The 23428-nt window shown below is 45.5% G+C and overlaps 1 protein-coding gene across 1 annotated transcript in view; it reads left to right on the top strand.

Moving 5' to 3' along the window:
* The window catches only part of LOC106607273 (SH3 and cysteine-rich domain-containing protein 2), an 11843-nt gene extending 5114 nt beyond the window's left edge, over positions 1-6729 (top strand). The window contains exons 4-10 of the mRNA XM_045720595.1: positions 614-732; positions 1221-1299; positions 1499-1587; positions 1703-1791; positions 3832-3883; positions 4291-4428; positions 4995-6729. Of these exons, the coding sequence (XP_045576551.1) occupies positions 614-732; positions 1221-1299; positions 1499-1587; positions 1703-1791; positions 3832-3883; positions 4291-4428; positions 4995-5093 (665 nt within the window). The 3' untranslated portion in view covers positions 5094-6729. The remainder of the gene's footprint in view (positions 1-613; positions 733-1220; positions 1300-1498; positions 1588-1702; positions 1792-3831; positions 3884-4290; positions 4429-4994) is intronic.
* Positions 6730-23428: the final 16699 nt, after the last annotated feature.

Raw genomic sequence — 23428 nt, 5'->3', positions numbered from 1 at the left:
CAGGGCAGGCTGGGATTATCACCTGTCATTACACACATCAGGTAATACAGGACAGCCCATCTGGCTGCCATTACAGTGACTGTCGAGCAGGGAAATGGCTGGTTCAGTTTTAGTTAAATCTAGGTTTAGTCGAGTTTAGTTAAATCTAGGTTTAAATTGATGGAGCTCTACCTGGAATAGAGAACCAGACCCAACTGATTGTCACTCTGACTGAAACTCTGAAAGCACACCAACTCAATACAGCTTCTACCACTAATGCTTGACTTTCATCTCACCGAACACTGAAACAACAATGCACTTCCTGAAAATACAATGTGCAAACATGTAAAGAGCCTTGTACTTTACTGGTGCCCTCTGTCAGATCTTCAGCAGGTCACTGTCTGTCTGGGACTGTGTCATTACAGCTATATTTAGAGCTCTGGGCTGGGTCTCCCTTAATGGTAGTTATGATGGCAGTTATACATGATCCCAATCTGTGATGCTGCTTCTACAAGATTGTGTGTGTGAGTGTGTGTGTGTGTGTGTGTGCGCGCGCGTGTGTGTGTCTTCTTGCACGTGTGCGTGTCTGTGCGTGTGTCCCTGTAAAGGTTTAAATATCTGTGTGTGTTTTCAGGGGCAGGCCGGGGGCGTGGGGTGGACCCTATTTACGCAGCCCTGCGCTATGGGACATCCCTGGCACAGATGAGCCGCTCCAGTTTTGGGAGCGTGTCCGAGTCGCCCACGCACAGCCAGGTATGACGTCGCCACCTGTACCATGGGGACACACAGCCTGTTAATTAGTGACTCTATAGATGGTGTCTTCACCTTCGTGTGACCCTGTATTCAATCTTCACATGTTCCTTCACCTTCGTGTGACCCTGTATTCAATCTTCACATGTTCCTTCACCTTCACGTGAGCCTATTTCTCTTGTCCTGTTGTGTTTCTGTACAACAGGAAGGCTGTTAAAAAATAAATGATTTTACCAGGTAAGTTGACTGAGAACAGATTCTCAGTCTCTGAGTCATAGAGATATACTGTATCTAAGAATGCTAGTTTAAGGAAGGGAGAATTGCTGGGATTACTGGTTGGCGGGAAAGGTTTATGACATAGAGAACTACAGAAACACATTTAGTGTCTCGATGTGTCCCGAGTTTGTCCTCTCTCACTCTGTTCCATCTTTTCCTCTATGATTTGTTGTCTTAAATGCCTCTTTTCTCCATTTCTTTTCTCTGTTTCTTAGGGTGACGGAGGGGAAGGAGGAGAGGAGGGGGAGCAGAGGCAGTATAGCATGGAGGAGGAGATGCCACAGGAGACAGGGGGTAAGAACACGAGTGTGTGTGTGTGTGTGTGTGTGTGTGTGTGTGTGTGTGTGTGTGTGTGTGTGTGTGTGTGTGTGTGTGCTGTTTGCGTGTGTGTGCCCTAATGTATTTGTGTGTGTGTGTATCTTGAGCATGTACATCCTTGCTTGCTGTCTGACCTGATCGTTCAGGTTGAGTGACCCATCTCCTTGTCTGTCAGACCTGCCTCAGTGTGAAAACGAGAAGGCTGAACCAGAGGGTGGGGACAGCGAGCAGTTCCAGGAGCCTGTAGAGGAAACCAGCGTGAAGGTACACACACACACACACAGTCCTTTTCCTGCTAGCTGACCTTATGTTCAGAGACACTATATTTAACTAAAACGTTTTCCATCTGTATTCCTTCTCCCTGTCCGTGTCCATCCAGGTTCCCAAGCGTATTGAGGTTCACTCGATCCACACGTATGTAGCGCTCTACAAGTTCCTGCCTCAGGAGCACCACGACCTCGGACTAGAGTGAGTGATTGAATGGGGCCTGTATGTGTGTCCGTCCCAGTATTTTACTGCAGCTGTCATTTCTTCCAGATTCAAACGTCCGTACCATCTGTAGAAGGGACAATGTGAAGGAACCCTTAAGGAGGTGCAGCCTGCTAATTATCAAACACAACGACAATTACCGCCCACGCATACACACAGTCCGCTTTTTTTTGGGGGGGGGGGGGAGCTGAATGATAAAGACACCGAAAAGAAAATGAATTAGAGATGAAAGGATGAGGAGAAATATGGAGGGACTAGATCGAGAGAACAGCTTGAAACAGACATAGACACAGAGGGAGAGGAAAAAACAGGGGGGTGGGGGAAGGGAGAGACAAAAGAGAAGCAAACAATGCCAGCAGAACAGAGAGAGGGTAGAAGGGAGTGAGAGGAAGAGGAGGAGGAAGGAAAGATAGAAGAGTATAAAGGTCAGGATGTGTGTTAGGGAGAGAAGAGAGCTGTGGGAGCAGGTAATAAAGAGGTGCATCACCATGGGGATGGTTCACAGCCACCTGGTGTCTCACGGGTGTGTGTGTGTGTGTGTGTGTGTGTGTGTGTGTGTGTGTGTGTGTGTGTGTGTGTGTGTGTGTGTGTGTGTGTGTGTGTGTGTGTGTGTGTGTGTGTGTGTGTGTGTGTGTGTGTGTGTGTGTGTGTGTGTGTGACAGGCCAGGACGATCAAATAGGGCAGCAGGGAGAGCAGACAGACACCCAAGGGACTCCATAGAGAGAATTAGTGTAATGGGGACAGTACACTAGCTCTGTATATAGGACAGTGGATACTGGATAGTCTGTGTACATGAGTCTGATTCATGTTTATGTGTTTTTAGGTGCTGTGTGCTTGTGCATAGGGCTGTGACGGTCATGGAAGTTTGGATGATGGTAATAGGCCAGCCAAATGACCGCGGTCACTGTAATACCTGTTCAAATAGCCTGGGAAAAATATATATACACATTTTCTCCTTTCCTCTGCTCCGCTCCCGACTCCATGTGCTGCCATAGAAATATAATTAATAGAATGGGCGTCCCCATTCAAGTCAATGGTGGCATAATGGGTGGAAGTAAAAGCAGGATGTAAAAGCAGGAAGTGTGCCCATCAATATGTGCTGTGCTTTGTTGATTCAACTCAACTGACAGTACAAAAAAGACATTATATTGCATGAGCCACATCAGTCAACATCATTTGAATGGACATTCTACATTACCATGGAAGTTATTCTGTCACAGTATCAAACAGCCTAGGCAACTGAAGACTCGCTTGCTACAACACCGTGCTTGTTTCAGCAAGGAGAAACAAAGTCTCATTGCGTTGTTAAGAGTCCATGTTACCGCAGATATGGACTCGACCGCACCGCTGCCCGGCCGCCCCGTCTCCAGTCAGCTGTTCGCGCCACAAAAAAAGAATTCATCATAATGTTTTTTCTTTAAGAGGTTATTTTATTTTCATGTCGGCCTTCAGCCATAACTGTCTGTTACGCGCTTATACGGTCGTTGTGCCAGATCTATGTTGTACATGCATGTCTGCGTGTGTTTTTCTTTTGGGGGGGGGTGAGGGTCTGTGAGTTGTGAGCTATTATGTATGTGTAAATTGTGTGCGTGTGTTTGCACGGGTATGTGCGTCTGTGAGTGAGAGAAAGGTAGAGAGGGAGAAAGACAGAGTCACTGTTTGTCAGACACCGTGCTAGTCGGCTCGGGGAATCGAACCAATTGACCCATCGGTTTACGGGCCGACGCGCTTAACCGCTAGGACACCAGCCGCCACCTCTGAGTCACGGGAGGGTAGCATGCTGTGTGCAAAGATACACCACCGAGTACAGTACTCACTCAGTCTATAGTCCCTGTACTCTGTGGTCACATTTGTTTGAAATCATGGACACACTCTCCCGGTATGGTTCTCTTCACTTTTCTTCAATGCTGGCTTTCATGTGCTCTCTCCCTCCCTGCTTTTTCTCTCCCCTCTTCCCTCCTAACCCCCCCCAACCCCCTTCCCTTATCCTCCTCTCTGTCTTTCTTTCTCTCTCTCAGGCCTGGTGATCGGGTGCTGGTCACTGATGATTCTAATGAAGAGTGGTGGAAGGTGGGCAATGAATAATCTCCACCACTGTAAATGTGTGTGTGTGTGTGTGTGTGTGTGTGTGTGTGTGTGTGTGTGTGTGTGTGTGTGTGTGTGTGTGTGTGTGTGTGTGTGTGTGTGTGTGTGTGTGTGTGTGTGTGTGTGTGCGTGTGTGTGTGTTTGCGTGAGTGAGTGAGTGCGTTAGTTAGTTAGTTAGGCGTGTGAATATGAACTATATCACCTGCCATATTGTTGGCCTCTCCTAAACATCCAGGCAGTCAGAAATAGAAACATAATTTCCTCAGAAAATCACTTTAAGAGGGAAACATAATGAATTCAACTAGGGTTGCTTTATTGGCTCGGTAATGAGTATTTATTTGTATTTATTTGAATATATGTCATATTTACTCTACGTGTCATCTGTGGGGCAGGGAAAGTGTGGAGACAAGGTGGGCTTCTTCCCTGCTAACTTCGTCCAGAGGGTGCGCCCAGGGGAGAGGGTGTGGAGGGTCACCCAGCCTGTCCCTGCCAGCCGAGGGATGGGCCACATGCCAGTGAAGGAGGATCAGGTGAGACACTCATTTTGTCTCGTCTTTCTTCCTTTGCCCTGTAGTTGTGCCAAAACGATCTATTTCTTGTCTGCTTCCACTGCCTTTCTATTTGAACCTTCCTAAACACCCTTGTCTTTTTTTACCTCCTACTCGCTCTCTCTCTCTCTCTCTCTCTCTCTCTCTCTCTCTCTCCCCTCTCGCTCTCTTTCTCCCCTCTCTCTCTCCCCTGTCTCTCTCTCTCCCCTGTCTCTCTCTCTCCCCTGTCTCTCTCGCTCACTCTCCCCTCTCTCTCTCTTTCTCCCCTCTCTCTCTCTTTCTCCCCTCTCTCTCTCTTTCTCCCCTCTCTCTCTCCCCTGTCTCTCTCTCTCCCCTGTCTCTCTCTCTCCCCTGTCTCTCTCGCTCTCTCTCCCCTCTCTCTCTCTCTCCCCTCTCTCTCTCTCTCTCCCCTGTCTCTCTCTCTCCCCTGTCTCTCTCTCTCCCCTGTCTCTCTCTCTCCCCTGTCTCTCTCTCTCCCCTGTCTCTCTCTCTCCCCTGTCTCTCTCTCTCCCCTGTCTCTCTCTCTCTCCTCTCTCCCTCTCTGTCAGATCTGTGTGGGGAAGAGTGAGGACAGTGAGGGTTTCCTGAAGCTGAGCAGTGGGAAGAAGAGAGGACTGGTCCCTGCTAAATCCATTGAGGAGATCTAACCTCTGTCTCAACACCAGCCCCCGTCTCTCTCTCTCTCTCTTACCAGCACCCTGTAACCTCCCCACACACCCCTTTAAGGCCTGAGGAGGACCAGCCAGTCCGGGGGTCCGCCAACACCACCATCGTGAGGCCCACCACCCTACTAAACTGAGTGGGGAGCAGGGACAGTTCAGCTTGTGAATTCCAGGTGATATGGAGGATGCCCCAGCCTTATCCTTGCTGGCCTTGTCTCCTCCACCCCAATGTAGCTGACAACCCGGACTTGAAAGGGTTGGCTTCCCTTCCACAGTGGGTTGGCCTAGGTGTTGTGGAGGATTATCTAAGCCCCCAATGCCCCATGTTTTCCTGCTGTAATGTACCTTAGTCTATTAGTGAACTGGGTTTGTCTTTAGTCCACACCATTTTAGGACTGAAGGACTGGCTGCTGTGGACTCCAGTAACTTCCCTCAGGAAGGAAGGAACTTTGAGACTATTTTCTGTCTGGTGAGTCTGGTCTCTCTGTGTGTGATTTGACCAGTTCTTTTTCACTGTCCTCTATGGCTGGATATCAAGAGGCTGAAGAATGCAGGATTAAGGCCGTCGCACACTATACAGTCGAAACGTGGCGCGCCGTTTCGCGCATATATAATGACTAAAATGTGTGCCGTTTTTTGTTCATTTTGGTGTTCGGCAGGTTTTTTTTTGTCTGTTCGCTCACACAATTTTTTTATTGGGGCAAGTTGAAGTTCGGTAGCCGACGTCTACGCCCTTTCGTCTGTCATTGGTCAACTGTAGTGTTTTCAAATGAAGGTCTTTAAGGGAGTATGGGAGCCGTGCCCGCACACCTAGCCGAGTTCTGCTAGGAGCAAACAGAACCTAGTATTAGAGTACGTTACCTTCGTCAGGAGGATGTATTTGTGTTGTGTGTGGGGGTAATGTTCCTGGACACTGCATGGAAGAAAACATTTGTTCTTTCTCTGATGAACTAGAACAAGTGTGACACTCCTGGTGGCAGCATCACAGATGGACGCCTACTATGATCACAGTAATTCATTTAAGAGGTGACCGTGAAGGAGATAATTGCATGCTGAAGGATGTACTTGTTTCAATGTCGGTGTCAGTGAGATGTTCAAGATACTGGTAATGGTTGTAAGTGTTTGCATTTACTCTCACCCTTTCCTTTGGTCCACACTCTCTCACTCTCTCTCTCTCTCTCTCTCTCTCTCTCTCTCTCTCTCTCTCTCTCTCTCTCTCTTCCATCTTTCTCAGCTATCACATTGGTCCCTTGGCTGGGATTTAACTTCAGCTTAATTTACACTGGCACAGAACTGCTCTGCAAGGACGGATGGACGGGCAGGTGGGTGGGTGACACTGGGCAGAGTACACCCTGGTCAGACCAGACAGCCAGCAGAGGACAGGACAAACTAGGTCTATTTCGACACACACTCTCTCAGATCCTGACTCACTGGCTGACTCACTGACATTTGACCTCGCACTTGGCAGGTTCGAAAAGGTCATGGATGTACGCCACGTCATTCTATTGTGCAGGTCAATCACACACTTCAGAAAATGTGTTTTTCTATGTCCTATTTATGAAAAATACAAGAGATTAAATTAGATTGGGGCGGTGAATACTTTCATAAATACTTCAATGTCTTTTGTTCTCTCTCTCAGTAGTGTTTGAATAGCCTAGACTGTAGAAAACATCTATGAATAGAGCCATTGTTAAAAAAAGAAACAAATGGAGCAACAACAACACTTTTTTTTAACTGCTCTAAATTTGTTTCAATTTTCTGGCCAATTTAGCAGACGGTCACTGAGGAGCCGTGGAAGACTTGGGAAGTGTTTTCATGTCTTTAGGCTTGTCTGTTTGGTTCACCGCTGGTAAACAAACAACAGCCAAGAGCCAGTCGGCTGGAAAACCACAAGATGAACAGACCTTGTAAGTGTGACAACCGGACATGGTCCCACTGGTCTGAGGGACAGGGAGCGAGGGATATGGAGGGATGTAGACAAAAGGGGTTGACCCGGGTGTTGAACCATCATAAATCAATGTGTCTGTATGCAGGTTTCTTTGTCTATGGCTGACCAATTCAACATTGATCAAATGTCAGTCTCACTCTCTCTCTCTCTCTCTTTCCCTCTGTCTCTCGCTCTCTCTTTCCCTCTGTCTCTCTCTCTCTTTCCCTCTGTCTCTCGTTCTCTCTTTCCCTCTGTCTCTCGCTCTCTTTCCCTCTGTCTCTCTCTCTCTCTCTTTCCCTCTGTCTCTCTCTCTCTTTCCCTCTGTCTCTCTCTCTCTTTCCCTCTGTCTCTCTCTCTCTTTCCCTCTGTCTCTCTCTCTCTCTCTTTCCCTCTGTCTCGCTCTCTCTTTCCCTCTGTCTCTCTCTCTCTTTCCCTCTCTCTCGCGCTCTCTCTTTCCCTCTGTCTCTCGCTCTCTCTCTCTCTTTCCCTCTGTCTCTGCTAGTAGTGGGAGGAGTAGCTGGACTGCTGTATTGTACATGTTGATGTAAGCATGTTTAATGATAAGATAATGGGTTATATTTCAATGTTTCCATAATGTACTGATTATTTATTGATTTAGACAGATATCTATCTACTTGCTGAGTTGCAGCACGTAGCTTTCACACTGTTGGCATTAACGACCAATAACATGTCCCCTCCCTCTTCCTGTAATATAAGAGTACAGTGTATACATTAAGTCATCTGAAGTGTAAAAGAAGTACGATGATGAATATATTGGGTGCGTTCGTAAATTCAATCTGGAGTGCCAGAGTGAGCTCTGGGCATTCGTAAATTCAGAGGGTTTCGCTCTCGGAGCTCACGCGGGACGCTCCGGCCGAGGAGGAGGGTTGATCCAAGCGTTCAGACCCCACAACGACAGTCAAGCACCCAAGCTAACTGGCTAACTTTGGCTAACCTGCTAGCTACTTACAGACACAAATGAGAGAACACCTCACTCTGACCAGTTTACTCACCCTAGCAGAGCTGGTTAGGCTGTTTTCATGTTATCTAGAGCGTTGGTGACTGTAACTGTGCTGCCTGCAACAATTTAATTATGCTTTCTTTGCCGACGTTTACTGACGCCGGCCATATTCAACGGGTGTTGCGTGTTCGTAAATTCATTACTTATGCTCTGGCACACTCAGACAAGAGTGCTCTGAAATCAGTGTAGATAGGCAGAGCGAATTTACGAACGCACCCATTATTTAATGTTTTGTTCCTCACATTGTGCATGAAAATATGATCATCTTTGAGTCTATATCCTCTGTGTGTGTGTGTGGATGGATGACGTTTCACAGACTGTGATGAATATTGTTTTTTCCTTCCATTGGGTCCATGTGTTCCTATGTATAGTGAGGACTTCTCTGGTCCTCACAGTCCCAGACCAGGAGCTAACAAGACCACAGTATAGTCGAATTTTCACATAAGATGTACATTTCCGGTGTGTTCATGTAGACTTAGAGTCTGTCACCCTTTGTGGACCCTGTTTGCTTCGCTCTTCATGTAGCATTTCTGTGTACAGGCCCTGGCCTCGTTTCCCAGTTGCGATGTAACTTAAGCATTACGACGATTTTACCAGATGCGTCGTTATTTACGAACCAACTTTTTAAAGAGATACTGCCTCTGTAATTTTGGTCATAAATAGCATGTCACGGAATGAAGGGTACAGTTACAGTTTTCTGTGTTTTTATTTTATTTATCCTGCCCACATGCCCAAAGCTGGCAGCACACAAGTAATCATCTATTCAAAGCGACACTGCACGCGACCCGATCATAATGCCCATAGTCAATTTGGTTTGACATTCAATATCCCTATGGGGCAAGTTAGGGACCATTAGTAAATTACACAATATTGGGACAATATTTTAAAACGTTAATATCTCCAAATTTCTATGACTTAAAAACCTCAAACCAATTGTAAAAATAAATATGCAAATATTGTAAGCATTTAACCTTTTACTGCAGTGGGCTAACTCAGGGTCACACAGAGTGTTTCTTGGTAGTCTTAAACAAATCTACTTTGAAACAAAAGTAGACACCTCACACACTTGGTTATGGGCTTAAAAAAAGAAGACACCTGTACCATGTCAGATATAGAGTTGAAATGTATTCCATTTTGAGTTTGCATCCCAATATTACACGTTATATACATCACAGAATACTGAAATATAACAAAACTTTTTGACATAGAAACACAAGTTTTTCTGAAGTTTAAAAAAAATAATGTTGATTAATTATGAAAATATGAAAAATATGAATAACATTCCACTCATGAGGCCACTAGGTCATTTGACTGCATGAAAGAGCTACTGAGACAACAAAATAATATGCAACATGAAAATATTGTCCCATTTACATTGTGTAATTTATTGATTTCCCTAACTATCCCCAGAGATAGGCTATCCAAAGTCAAACCACCTTTGCCCCGATTAGCTGAAGCTAATTGGCTAAATAATTTGGCTAACTATTTCCACCTGCGAACACACAAGACACCCACATTAAACCACACCCCAAAACCAACTCACGTTTGAATTCAGTCATGGCCGCTAGCATTTGCTAATGAACCAAATCCAGAACAAGGCCAAATTAGGAAGTGCAGTCACCCTTTAAAAGTGTTTCCCAAACAAGCATGTAGAGAGGCATAACGTTCGCGTCATTAGACCATGTGTCGATACTGGTTGGATCAAAAGAAAAGCAGCACTCTCAAATCAGCTTTCTCCATTCAAATCTTACCTTAACATTAGAATTAGAATTATCCCACAATCCTGACGATGGATCACTTCCTATGAGATATTACCACCTACAGTATGGCTGCAAATAGGCTATTGAGTTGGCTTACTATGCCCAATAATAATGCACTAACTCACAGAGTGGGTCCATCATTGCGCAAGTGTTGTCACACATCATGAAACACATTGAGGCAAAAAATTACAGATAGTAGCCTAGTAGCAAAATAGAACTCAATTGATTGAACATTAAATGCATTTCAATATGATTGAAATAGCCTAAATAGGCCATGTACCCTATGTATCTTTTAAAGCAGTCATCTCCGTTTTCATTTGAAACATAATTGTATCCTTGACTTGTTTGTAACAAATACTTTGTTAACTTTGTATTTGTAGTCAACTTCGTTTTGAAGTTATCAGCAGTCACAGTCAGACAGATAGAATCAAGATGTTCAGGCTGTGTTTAGCAGAGATCTGTGAATAAAGTGACGCAGAAGGGCACTTTGGGCACGAGTGGTCTGCAAAGGTTTTTAAGAGTCACGTTACTAACGAAGGATCTGGGAAAACACCTCGGCTACTAAAGACACATCGTTTAGAACGTTCTAACGATGATCTATCAAGATGAAGGCTCTGGGAAACAAGGCTCTGCACAGTAAGTGTATGTTTTAGTGTGTGTGCGGGATATAGCCTTAGTTAATATCACTGGAAGAACCCATGCCTCAATAAAAAAATCTTTAACCCTGAATGAAACTCTGGTGTTGTGCGAGTAACTGTCTCTGCTCTCATTCTCCCTCGTCTAGCCACTTTACTCTTTAGTACCAGCATCATGTCCTCTTTGCTCACACTCCATTGTTCTCACTCACTTCCGCTCGACAGATGTAGGATCTTAAATTGAGCCAGTTCGCTACAGCAGGAAAATAATCCCACAGCAACTGGAAATGTGATTTACTATGTGGATTATAATATAATGGACATTGTTAAATGTTTTGATACGTTTTTCGTAAGGGAAAATCAAGTCTGACTTTTTTGGTGGAAATTACTAACTTCAGAAGCCTTTTTAAATCTCAAATACATTACAAGTACAACATTTCATGCATTGCATTTTCCTCCAACACATCTCTTTCTTTTGTGAAAGAACCTCTACACTTCATTTTGCAGGGTAGGATAGTGTGACAATGGACTTCCAGAGTCCTTGTCTAAGTATAGGGAAAACATTTACATTTACGTCATTTAGCAGACGCTCTTAACAAAAGCTTTACTGAAATGGGGCCTACTTCTACAACTACCAATGACTGTAATCTGGCCTTTCTCTAGTGTGTGTGCCTTAGTATGAGTGTGTGTGTGTTTTCTCCTATTCTCTCAGCCTCCACACTGTTACAGTAGAGAGAGAGGGTGTGTGTGTGTCTGTGTGTGTGCAGTATGTGTGTGTGCCTGTATGTGTGAATGTGCGGTGTGGGCACCCTCGCTGGCAGAGGTGTGTTACAGCAGCAGGGGTATTTTGGTGTCCTCTTGTGTGCCTGTAGTAGCCACCTAATTAGTGTATAAGGAGCAGAGCATGGAGGGAGGCATGCTGAGTGAAACAGTACTTAATGGCACCCACCCACACAAAGTCACAAACGCAAATATAGGGACTAAATATTTTGATGCTTATGCAAGGAACAAAAATCGTAAGGGGTTGTGATGTCGTTTCCTAGTTTACAACGAGGCTGCTGAAAGGCAGAGATCTGACAAGCCAGAGAGGGAGAGAGAAGATAGAGATAAAGGGAGGAAGAGAGTGGGGGGGTGGGGAGGGTGGAATGAGACTGAGGGAGAGAGGTGCCAGAGGAAGCTCCATGTCAGAGTGAAAGGTAACACTTTATTTGGATAGTCCGTCTGTAGATGCTCTACAGATTATCAGTAACATTTCAACTAACCCTAACCTTCACCCTTATCCTAACCCTAACCTTAACCCTTACCCTAACCTTTATTCTAACCGTAACCTTAGCAAGCAGTTGCTTATCAACAAATAGTTTGTTGATGGTATGAGATTCCAGACAATCCAAATAAAGTGTGAACGAGTGAAAATAAATTAATCACAAGCCCTACAGTGAGGGAAAAAAGTATTTGATCCCCTGCTGATTTTGTAGATTTGCCCACTGACAAAGAAATTATCAGTCTATAATTTTAATGGTAGGTTTATTTGAACAGTGAGAGACAGAATAACAACAAAAAAATCCAGAAAAACGCATGTCAAAAATGTTATAAATTGATTTGCATTTTAATGAGGGAAATAAGTATTTGACCCCCCTCAATCAGAAAGATTTCTGGCTCCCAGGTGTCTTTTATACAGGTAACGAGCTGAGATTAGGAGCACACTCTTAAAGGGAGTGCTCCTAATCTCAGCTTGTTACCTGTATAAAAGACACCTGTCCACAGAAGCAATCAGTCAATCAGATTCCAAACTCTCCACCATGGCCAAGACAAAAGAGCTCTCCAAAGATATCAGGGACAAGATTTTAGACCTACACAAGGCTGGAATGGGCTACAAGATCATCGCCAAGCAGCTTGGTGAGAAGGTGACAACAGTTGGTGCGATTATTCGCAAATGGTAGAAACACAAAAGAACTGTCAATCACCCTCGGCCTGGGGCTCCATGCAAGATCTCACCTCGTGGAGTTGCAATGATCTTGAGAACGCTGAGGAATCAGCCCAGAACTACACGGGAGGATCTTGTCAATGATCTCAAGGCAGCTGGGACCATAGTCACCAAGAAAACAATTGGTAACACACTACACCGTGAAGAACTAAAATCCTGCAGCGCCCGCAAAGTCCCTCTGCTCAAGAATACATATACATGCCCGTCTGAAGTTTGACAATGAACATCTGAATGATTCAGAGGACAACTGGGTGAAAGTGTTGTGGAAAGATGAGACCAAAATGGAGCTCTTTGGCATCAACTCAACTCACCGTGTTTGGAGGAGGAGGAATGCTGCCTATGACCCTAAGAACACCATCCCCACCGTCAAACATGGAGGTGGAAACATTATGCTTTGGGGGTGTTTTTCTGCTAAGGGGACAGGACAACTTCACCGCATCAAAGGGATGATGGACGGGGCCATGTACCGTCAAATCTTGGGTGAGAACCTCCTTCCCTCAGCCAGGGCATTGAAAATGGGTCGTGGATGGGTATTCCAGCATGGCAATGACCCAAAACACACGGCCAAGGCAACAAAGGAGTGGCTCAAGAAGAAGCACATTAAGGTCCTGGACTGGCCTAGCCAGTCTCCAGACCTTAATCCCATAGAAAATCTGTGGAGGGAGCTGAAGGTTCGAGTTGCCGAACGTCAGCCTCGAAACCTTAATGACTTGGAGAAGATCTACAAAGAGGAGTGGGACAAAATCCCTCCTGAGATGTGTGCAAACCTGGTGGCCAACAACAAGAAACATCTGACCTCTGTGATTGCCAACAAGGGTTTTGCCACCAAGTACTAAGTCATGTTTTGCAGAGGGGTCAAATACTTATTTCCCTCATTAAAATGCAAATCAATTTATAACATTTTTGACATGCTTTTTTCTGGATTCTTTTGTTGTTATTCTGTCTCTCACTGTTCAAATAAACCTACCATTAAAATTATAGACTGATCATTTCTTTGTCAGTGGGCAAACGTACAAAATCAGCAGGGGTTCAAATATTTTATTCCCTCACTGTATATTATGTCACTGTCTGTCAAACATCCCCTGGTTTTTGGGAGTCCTGATGGGTTCATGTTTGTTCATAACTTACAAACCAAAATGAATGAATGACATGTATGCAGGACACGTCTCCCGAGGAGAATAAACAGGCTGTCTGCTGTACTAATTTATCTTCGGATTTCTGTGAGCGTGATAGTGCAAAGCTAGCCTGGGAACCCTATTAAGGTAGATAGCCTTCCATGCAGCCTTCTATCTGAAGAAAGTTTGCTGCCCTGTGCAAAGCCTGATCTTAAGGCCAAGATAGTTTACTACACCTAAGGTGAAAACATACCCTGAGTGTACAAAACATTAAGAATTGAGTTGAGGTTTTTTTGCCTCAGAACAGTCTCAATTCGTTGGGGCATGGACTCTACAAGGTGTCGAAAGAATTCCAGTGGGATGCTGGCCCATGTTGACTCCAATGCTTCGCACAGTTGTGTCAAGTTAGCTGGATGTCCTTTGGGTGGTGGATCATTCTTGATACACACAGGAAACTGTTGAGCGTGAAAAACCTACTACCATAACCCATTCAAAGGCACTTAAATCTTTTGTCTTGCCCATTCACCCTCTGAATGGCACACATACCCAATCCATGTCTCAAGCTTAAAAAGCCTTCTTTAACCTATCTCCTCCCATTCATCTACACTGATTGAAGTGGATTTAACAAGTGACATTAATAATCAATCAATCAAATGTATTTATAAAGCCCTTTTTACATCAGCCGATGTCACAAAGTAGGCCGTCATTGTAAATAAGAATTTGTTCTTAACTGACTTGCCTAGTTAAATATAGGTAAATGTAATAAAAAATACATTTAAAAAAAGTGCTATACAGAAACCAAGCCTAAAACCCCAAACAGCAAGCAATGCAGATGTAGAAGCACGGTGGCTGGGAAAAATTCCCTAGAAAGGCAGGAACCTAGGAAGAAACCTAGATAGGAAACAGGCTCTGAAGGGTTGCAAGTTCTCTTCTGGCTGTGCCGGGTGGAGATTATAACAGAACATGGCCAAGATGTTCAAATGTTCATAGACGACCAGCAGTGTCAAATAATAATAATCACAGTGGTTGTAGAGGGTGCAACAGGTCAGCACCTCAGGAGTAAATGTCAGTTGGCTTTTCATAGCCAAGCATTCAGAGTTCGAGAAAGCAGGTGCGGTAGAGAGAGAGAGTCGAAAAGCGTAGGTCCGGGACAAGGTAGCACGTCCGGTGAACAGGTCAGGGTTCCATAGCCGCAGGCAGAACAGTTGAAACTGGAGCAGCACAACCAGGTGGACTGGGGACAGCAAGGAGTCATCAGGCCAGGTAGTCCTGAGGCATGGTCCCAGGGTTCGGGTCCTTCGGGAGGGGAGGGAGAGACCATAGCTTTCAACTGGATTCACCTGGTCAGTGTATGTCATGGAAAGAGCAGTTGTTCTTAAAGGAAAATTCCACCAAAAACTGATATTTTGGTATTTGTTTCATTAGTCCAAACTGTTTGGCTTGTCAGCAATCAAGTTTTCAAGATATGTAACTTTCAAAATACAGAACTCGGCAGCCCGGGTGGCGCAGTGGTCTAAGGCACTGCATTGCAGTGCTTGAGATGTCACTACAGACCCAGGTTTGATTCCAGGCTGTGTCACAACCGGCCGTAACCGGGAGTCCCATAGGGCGGTGCACAATTGGCTCAGTGTTGTCCGGGTTAGGGGAGGGCTTTACTTGACTCATCACACTCTAGCGACTCCTTATGGCGGGCCGGGCGTTGAACGCTGTTTCCTCCGACACATTGGTGCTTCTGGGTTGAACCAGCGGGTGTTATGAAGCTTGGTTTGGAGGGTCATGTTTCGGAGAACGCATGACTTGACATTCGCCTCTCCCGAGCCCGTTGAGGAGTTGCAGAGATGAGACAAGATTCTAATGGGATCGCAATTGGATATCACGAAATTGGGGAGAAAAAGGGGTTAAAATACCCAAAAAATTATAAATACAGAAATCATCCCCAAAATGCATCATATGGGGTTGATTTCTGTATTTTGAAAGTTGCATATTTTGAAAACTTGATTGCTGACAAGCAAAACATTTTGGGACTATGTCAACAATGGACTAATGAAACAAATGCCAAAAGATGGTTTTTGGGTGGAGTGTTCCTTTAATACACTCAGTGTAAGTTTCTGTCCTGACCCAGAAGAGCCACCACTATGGTAGTAATTCATCATCATTGACTCAACAGCTTCTATAAGCACTTCACTGTGATGCCTGCTGCCCATCTGTTGTGAGTCAAGGCCCTCTGTGTCCTCCTCCAACTGATGAACTGTGCTACTCTACTGTGGGGGACGACTGGACAGAAACTTGTAGTTAAACAATTCCACCTCTCCTCTGTTTTCCGTCTCTCTCTGTCTGCCTGTCTCTGACACTGATGTTATTCAATCCCTCCCACACTGTCTCGTACAGGGGCGCAACTTTGGTTTTAGAAGTGGGGGGGACATATGTATATATTTTTTTGGTCCAGTCAGATAAACACTCCAAACAGCCTACCTTTAGGGCCGCATGGTCCTAAAGCACACAATTGACTCGTTTTGTATCACATTCCAATTATAAAACTGGGGGGGCAAAAGCAATTTTGGAATGTGTCCCCCTCTTTCCCCAGTGAAAGTTGTACCCCTGGTCTCGTACAAACAGACACTCACACACACTCTCACTCATATCATCCCTCACTCTGTCTCACTCTGTCTCTCTCTCTTCTCTCTCAATGTCTGTTTCCTTCACATCAGCCTCCTTCTTTCTCCCTTCCTCTCTCTCTCTCTTCCCTTCCCCCTCTCTTCTTCTGATTTACCACTGCTGACTGGGAACGACTGACTCACTCTCTCTTGTTCATAGTTAATATGGTCCTTCTCTTGATGGGACTTGTGATCGGAGTTATTGAAAGGAGTTCTCCGTTAAGCCTTCATCTATATTCACCCCGACACATTAGGTGATGAGAAGAGGGGGATTAGTAGGTGGAGCAAGAGGAGAGGAGGGTGTGAGAGGAGAGGAAAGGAGAGGAGAGGGCACTGAATATGAAATGATTCATTAATAATGGCTCATCTCCTGACTCTAAAGGTACTAAACAGACAGCGAGTGGCAATTATAGGGCTTTATGAATCTGGTTGTTTCTGATACATTGCATGGTGGTGTCAGTACTGGCCAGCCCCACACAGACAGACTGGTCCTCAGGGTGGCACACATTGTTTGTGGCCCCTGAAAAAAATGTCTGAAATCGCTATTCAAAATGCCTCATGCAGTTATTACCATCACTGTCTGACAACCTTTTGGCACTGACTTGAAAGCAGCGGATGGCTGGACAGACGAATAGCTTTTTTGTGTGCTTGTGTCTGTTCTGTCCTAGACGCTGGAGAGCCTGGACAAATTGGCGGATGGCGCATCATCTGGTGTGGTGTGGCATGTTGTTTGTCTTTTACACTCTCTTTTCACCTTTTTGTACATTCCCGTTTTCTCCTATTCTCTCAGCCTCCACATTGTTCCATCAGAGAGGGTGTGTGTGTGTGTGTGTGTGTGTGTGTGTGTGTGTGTGTGTGTGTGTGTGTGTGTGTGTGTGTGTGTGTGTGTGTGTGTGTGTGTGTGTGTGTGTGTGTGGAGGACTGGAGGACACAGACTTGATCACAGGGCTCTGCATTCACGAGAAGAAGCGTTTCATCACCAAAGAAAGGGGGCAGTGAAAATGGAACAGAGGAGGTGGGAGAGCAGATCAAACGCCAGAGGACAAGATAAGGAGTGAGAGGAGAACGCTAAAAGGGAGGAGAAGGTTATTAACTGACACGACTTTCTCTAATACACACTCACACATACGGAGACACATAACTGCAAACCCGTGTACACGGACACACAACACACTCATTAGACCTACAAGGTTAAAGTCAGTGTCCATCTCTCTGGGACTTCAGGAGTGTTGTGTCATCGTTATTATCTTGTGCTTATACAGTATAGTACATTTCCTCGCTCCTTATCTCTCGTTCATTATAGTGAGTGATTAGAGACAAAAAAGCAGTGCCCCATCTCTCTCTCTCTCTCTCTCCCTCCCTATCTTCCCCTCTTCCACTCTCCATATATCTCTCTCTCTCTCTCTCTCTCTCTCTCTCTCTCTCTCTCTCTCTCTCTCTCTCTCTCTCTCTCTCTCTCTCTCTCTCTCTCTCTCTCTCTCTCTCTCTCGGGGTGAAATGGAATTGAGTGTGCAACACAGAGCCATTCATCTCAATACAACTGGGCAATTCCACAGTAACGTAATTGTGATAGTTGGGTACTGTACTGAACTATACTCTACTTTTCTTTACTCTACTGTACTCTACTATGCTGTACTGTGCTGTCCAAACTTGTGAACCCAACTGTGGTTTGTGACTACTATGATTTCCCATTGTAGCCAATTCATCAGCAGAAATTCCATTACCGATTTAAACAAAAATCCCGTTACTGATTTGGTAAAGCAATTTCTAGTTTTAATCACTTAATAATTCATAAACCAAATTGATATCAGTAAAAACACTACTACTAATTGATGGGTCTACCGTTACTTGTTCCTTCTGTGAACATTCATCATCCTTCCTCCTAATGAGGGAGAATAATTGGAAAATGTGTATCCAAAACGAAATATGTGTTGGTATTAGTTGGCAGGGGTCTTTACTTCAACATTGTGTTTTGATGTATTTCTAAAACCTTTCAACCCATCAGAGTCTATGCCCTGTCTAAGCCAGGGGAGGGGTTTTTACTAAGCTATATGGAATTGTTTTAAAAAGGTCATACTAAGGATAATTTTGCTATTTGATTTGGAATTTTAAGACCACTTGAAGTATCCCCCCCCCCCAAACAAAAATATATGTTTTTTTAAATGACCTTACTGCTATTAACCCATACAAACACATTTGATAACAGATTCACTACATGGAACAACAGTCCCCAAAAATATCAAAAGGAAGTTTGTTCTGAAGAATCTCTTCTATATCTGAGAGATACACTATACAGTATATAAAAAAGTATGTGGACACCCCTTCAAATTAGTGGATTCGGCTATTTCAGCCACACCCGTTGCTGACAGCTGTATAAAATCGAGCAGACAGCCATGCAATCTCAATAGACAAAAACTGGCAGTAGAATGGCCTTACTGAAGAGCTCAGTGACTTTCAAAGTGGCACCGTCATAGGATGCCATCTTTCCAACAAGTCAGTTCCTCAAATTTCTGTCCTGTTAGAGCTGCCCTGGTCTACTGTAAGTGCTGTTACTGTGAAGTGGAAACATCTAGAAGCAACAACAGCTCAGCCCTGAAGTAGCAGGCCACACAAGCTCACAGAACAGGACCGCTGAGTGCTGAATCGTCTGTCCTTCGGTTGCAACACTCACTACTGAGTTCCAAATTGCCTCTGGAAGCAACATCAGTACAAGAACTGTTCATCAGGAGCTTCATGAAATGGGTTTCCATGGCCGATCAGCCGCACACAAGCCTAAGATAACCATGCGCATGTAACGGTCGTCGTGAACACAGGACCAAAACGCAGCGGGAATATGAATGCTCATCTTTTTAATATTAACAAAAGTGAACACTTACAAAATAAACAAAACAACGACTACACAGTTCCATAAGGCAAAGTAGCTATACAGAAAACATCTACCCACAAAACCCAAAGGAAAAACAGGCTGCCTAAGTATGACTCCCAATCAGCAACAACGATATACAGTTGCTCCTGATTGAGAGCCATCACCGGCCAAAACAAAGAAATCCCAAACATAGAAACACGGACATAGAATGCCCACCCAAATCACACCCTGACCAAACCTAAATAGAGACATAAAAAGGCTCTCTCAGGTCAGGGCGTGACAGTACCCCCACCCCAAAGGTGCGGACTCCGGCCACAAAACCTCAACCTATAGGGGAGGGTCTGGGTGGGCATTCGGCCAGGCGGGCGACTCTGGTGGCTCCGGACAGGCGGGCGACTCTGGCGGCTCCGGACAGGCGGGCGACTCTGGCGGCTCCGGACAGGTGGGCGACTCTGGCGGCTCCGGACAGGCGGGCGACTCTGGCGGCTCCGGACCGGCGGGCGGCTCTGGCGGCTCTGGACTGGCGGGCGGCTCTGGTGGCTCCGGACTGGCTCTGGGCGCAGGCACAGGATTCACCAGGCTGGGGAGACATGCAGGAGGCCTGGCTCTGGGCCCAGGCACAGGACTCACCAGGCTGGGGAGACATGCAGGAGGCCTGGCTCTGGGCGCAGGCACAGGAAGCCTGATGCGTGGGGCTCGTAATGGAGGTACCAGACTGGATACACGCACCTCAGGTCTAGTGCAAGGAGCAGGAAAAGGGTGTACTGGACTGTGAGGTCACACTGGAGATCTGGTGCGTAGGCTTGTTACCCATCTTCCAGGCTGAATAACCAACCTAGCCCGGCGCGGGTGGAACGCAGGCACAGGACGAACTGATTCCTCCCAGCGCTCCGGAGACATAGTACGTAGCGCCGGCGCAGGATAACCTGGACCGAGACAGCGCACCGGAGACCAGATGCGCTGAGCTGGAACACTCCGCCCCGGCTCAATGCCCACTCTCGCCCGGCAGATGTTAGGAGCTGGGATGTAGCGCACCGGGTGCTCAACATGTACTGGGGACACCGTGCGCTCTGCCGCATAACACGGTGCCTGACCAGTACTACGCTGCCTCCTGTAAGCACGGGAAGTTGGCTCAGAATTCCTTCCTGCCTCAGGCCAACTTCTCGTGTGCCCCCCCAAATTTTTTGGGGGGGGTTTGCCTCTCGTGCCTGCTGCGCTCCCTTGCCTCATACCACCGCCTCTCAGCTTTCACTGCCTCCAGTTCCTCTTTCGGGCGGCGATATTCCCCAGCTTGTCTCCATGGTCCCTTTCCGCCCAGAATTTCCTCCCAAGTCCACGAATCCTGAACCTTCTGCTCCTTGTTCCCACGCTGCTTGGTCCTCTTATGGTGGGTAGATCTGTAACGGTCGTCGTGAACACAGGACCAAAACGCAGCGGGAATATGAATGCTGATATTTTTAATATTAACAAAAGTGAACACTTAACAAAATAAACAAAACAACGACTACACAGTTCCATAAGGCAAAGTAACTATACAGAAAACATCTACCCACAAAACCCAAAGGAAAAACAGGCTGCCTAAGTATGACTCCCAATCAGCAACAACGATATACAGCTGTTCCTGATTGAGAGCCATACCCGGCCAAAACAAAGAAATCCCAAACATAGAAACACGGACATAGAATGCCCACCCAAATCACAACCTGACCAAACCTAAATAGAGACATAAAAAGGCTCTCTCAGGTCAGGGCGTGACAGCGCAACGCCAAGCGTCAGCTGGAGTGGTGTAAAGTTTGCCGCCATTGGACTCTGGAGCAGTGGAAACGTGAACTCCGGATGAGATGAATCACGCTTCCCCATGTGGTAGTCCGACAGACGAATCTGGGTTTGGCGAACACCAGGAGAATGCTACCTGCTTGAATGCATAGTGCCAACTATAAAGTTTGGTGGAGAAGGAATAATTGTCTGGGGCTGTTTTCCAATGGTTCGGGCTAGGCCCCTTAGTTCCAGTGAAGGGAAATCTTAACGCTACAGCATACAATCACGTTCTAGACGATTCTGTGCATCCAACTTTGTGGCAACAGTTTGGGGAAGGCCCTTTCCTGTTTCAGCAAGACAATGCATAAAGCGAGGTCTATACAGAAATGGTTTGTCGAGATCGGTGTGGAATAACTAGACTGGCCTGCACAGAGCCCTGACCTCAACCCCATCGAACCTCTTTGGGATGAATTGGAACACCGACTGCGAGCCAGGCCTAATCGCCCAACATCAGTGCCCGAACTCAGTAATGCTCTTGTGACTGAATGGTAGCAAGTCCCCGCAGCAATGTTTCAACATCCAGTGGAAAGCCTTTTATAGCAGCAAAGGGAGGACCAACTCCATATTAATTCCAATGCTTTTGGAATGAGATGTTGTTCAATGGGCAGGTGTCCACATACTTTTGGTCAAGTGGTGTATAAGAAAGATCAGGAAACATTTGTTTGTTTTTTGACATGTATTTAATCCCATATTTTTGGCATTGAACAGTCTCCATATGTACTTCCATTCATTTTTTCTGGTACCGGGGGAACTTCAGACAAGCCTTGTTAGGCCTGTGGGGGTCCTAGAGCAAACCAACCGACATGCACATGTTCGTCAGAGTCTCACCTTTGCACAGAGGGGTCATAATTGTTTGTAGGCCACCATTCATACGCTTTGTGAGAAGACCGATTTCGGGACCAACACTGCTCTAGCTCTGTCACTTTTCACCGCAGATGCGGGAGTGCGACATAGGCGGATGCAGAGGATTGAGACATGTCCAACGGGAAAAAAACATGGGGATTTGTGTATTATGCTAATTAGATGTATTCGACCCTCGGGGTTTAATGTATATATGCCTTAATTTCTCAAAAATACAGACTCTTATCTTTCATTTGACACCAGATTTGACAAGCTCCTATGAACTTCACATGTTGGTGCTCATGGGTAATTTAAAATTGGAAACGACCAACTACAGTCCTGCATGGTGCTGCTAATAGTCCTTGATGTAATTTTCTCTGTTTCCATTCTCTGAAAAGGAGGAAGCACAATCAATAGACAATGCAAACAACAACTTGTCAGAGATTCAAAGCACACGCAACAATTAAATGCTGGTTAAATTAGTTTCTATTCTAAATATAGCAGGTAATCGGAGGTTACACACACAGGCACACCCGGGCATAAAAACACACACACAAACACAAACACACACACACGTACACACATAAATACTGGCATACACACACACACACATACACGCACAGGCCTGTATGGCTGACACCTGCTGACAGGAGCATAAAGAGTTCTTCCTGTACAACATACCATTAGGCTATCCCCATATTTCACCCACACAGTAACACATGCAATGCAGTATGTGTATTTCTCACAATCCTGTATCTCTCTCTCTCTCTTTTGATCTCTCTCACACACACACACACACACACACACACACACACACACACACACACACACACACACACACACACACACACACACACACACACACACACACACACACACACACACACACACACAACCATAATTTAATTCTCCAATAAGTGAATCTATAAAAGTAATCAGATCTCATCTCAGTCAGTGGAAGAAATGGATAGTTGTATCTTTTGATCGTGGCTCTGCCTCCCCTCTCCTCTGGTCCTGTCGCACATCTATTTTTGATCAAAGACAAATATTACCATGATATGTTAACTTTATGGAGGAGAGACAAGCCGCAGGGGACAAAGGGAATGAAATGACCGTGACACCGGACCTCCAAGCACACACCGCAGGGACCAATTTCTGTGTCGCACAGGAAGAGGCACAGCACAGCTCAGTTACACAGCAACACTGAAACTGTATAACAAACAGATTAGATTATAGTACATACGTTATTTTGTCTATTTCTGTACCAGCCACACAGACCCCCTATACTCTGTAGACAGTAGATATATGTTGCTGTCTAACAATGTTATGTTAGAGTATGTGGTGGTGGTAGTATTGTGTGACAGACCGACAGAAAAACGAACGTCTCACGGCAGACTGTCCCTTTGACTTTGACTCCCACTGTAGCTGTGAACAGCAGGAGTCACACCAAGGCCAGTAGCCAGGGGAGAAGTCATACCTTGGATGGACACAAGTCACAGGTTATATCAGACATCCTGAATGGATGTGACTGGGCTCGGTGTGTTGCGGTTTCAGTTTGGTGGCTGTCTTTTTGGTCTGTCACGACCTGTCCGCCTACCTACTGAATTGATCCACTGACAATCAAATAACGACAGACAATAATTAAGTGTAATCTATGGCGATTGTTTTCAGTGTAAGGATACAGATCAGCTCAGTAAAAA

Source organism: Salmo salar, chromosome ssa06, assembly GCF_905237065.1.
Source record: "Salmo salar chromosome ssa06, Ssal_v3.1, whole genome shotgun sequence".
NCBI classification, from domain to species: Eukaryota; Metazoa; Chordata; class Actinopteri; order Salmoniformes; family Salmonidae; genus Salmo; species Salmo salar.
The sequence above is the reverse complement of the archived record's forward strand: the minus strand, read 5'-3'. Positions and strand labels throughout refer to the sequence as shown.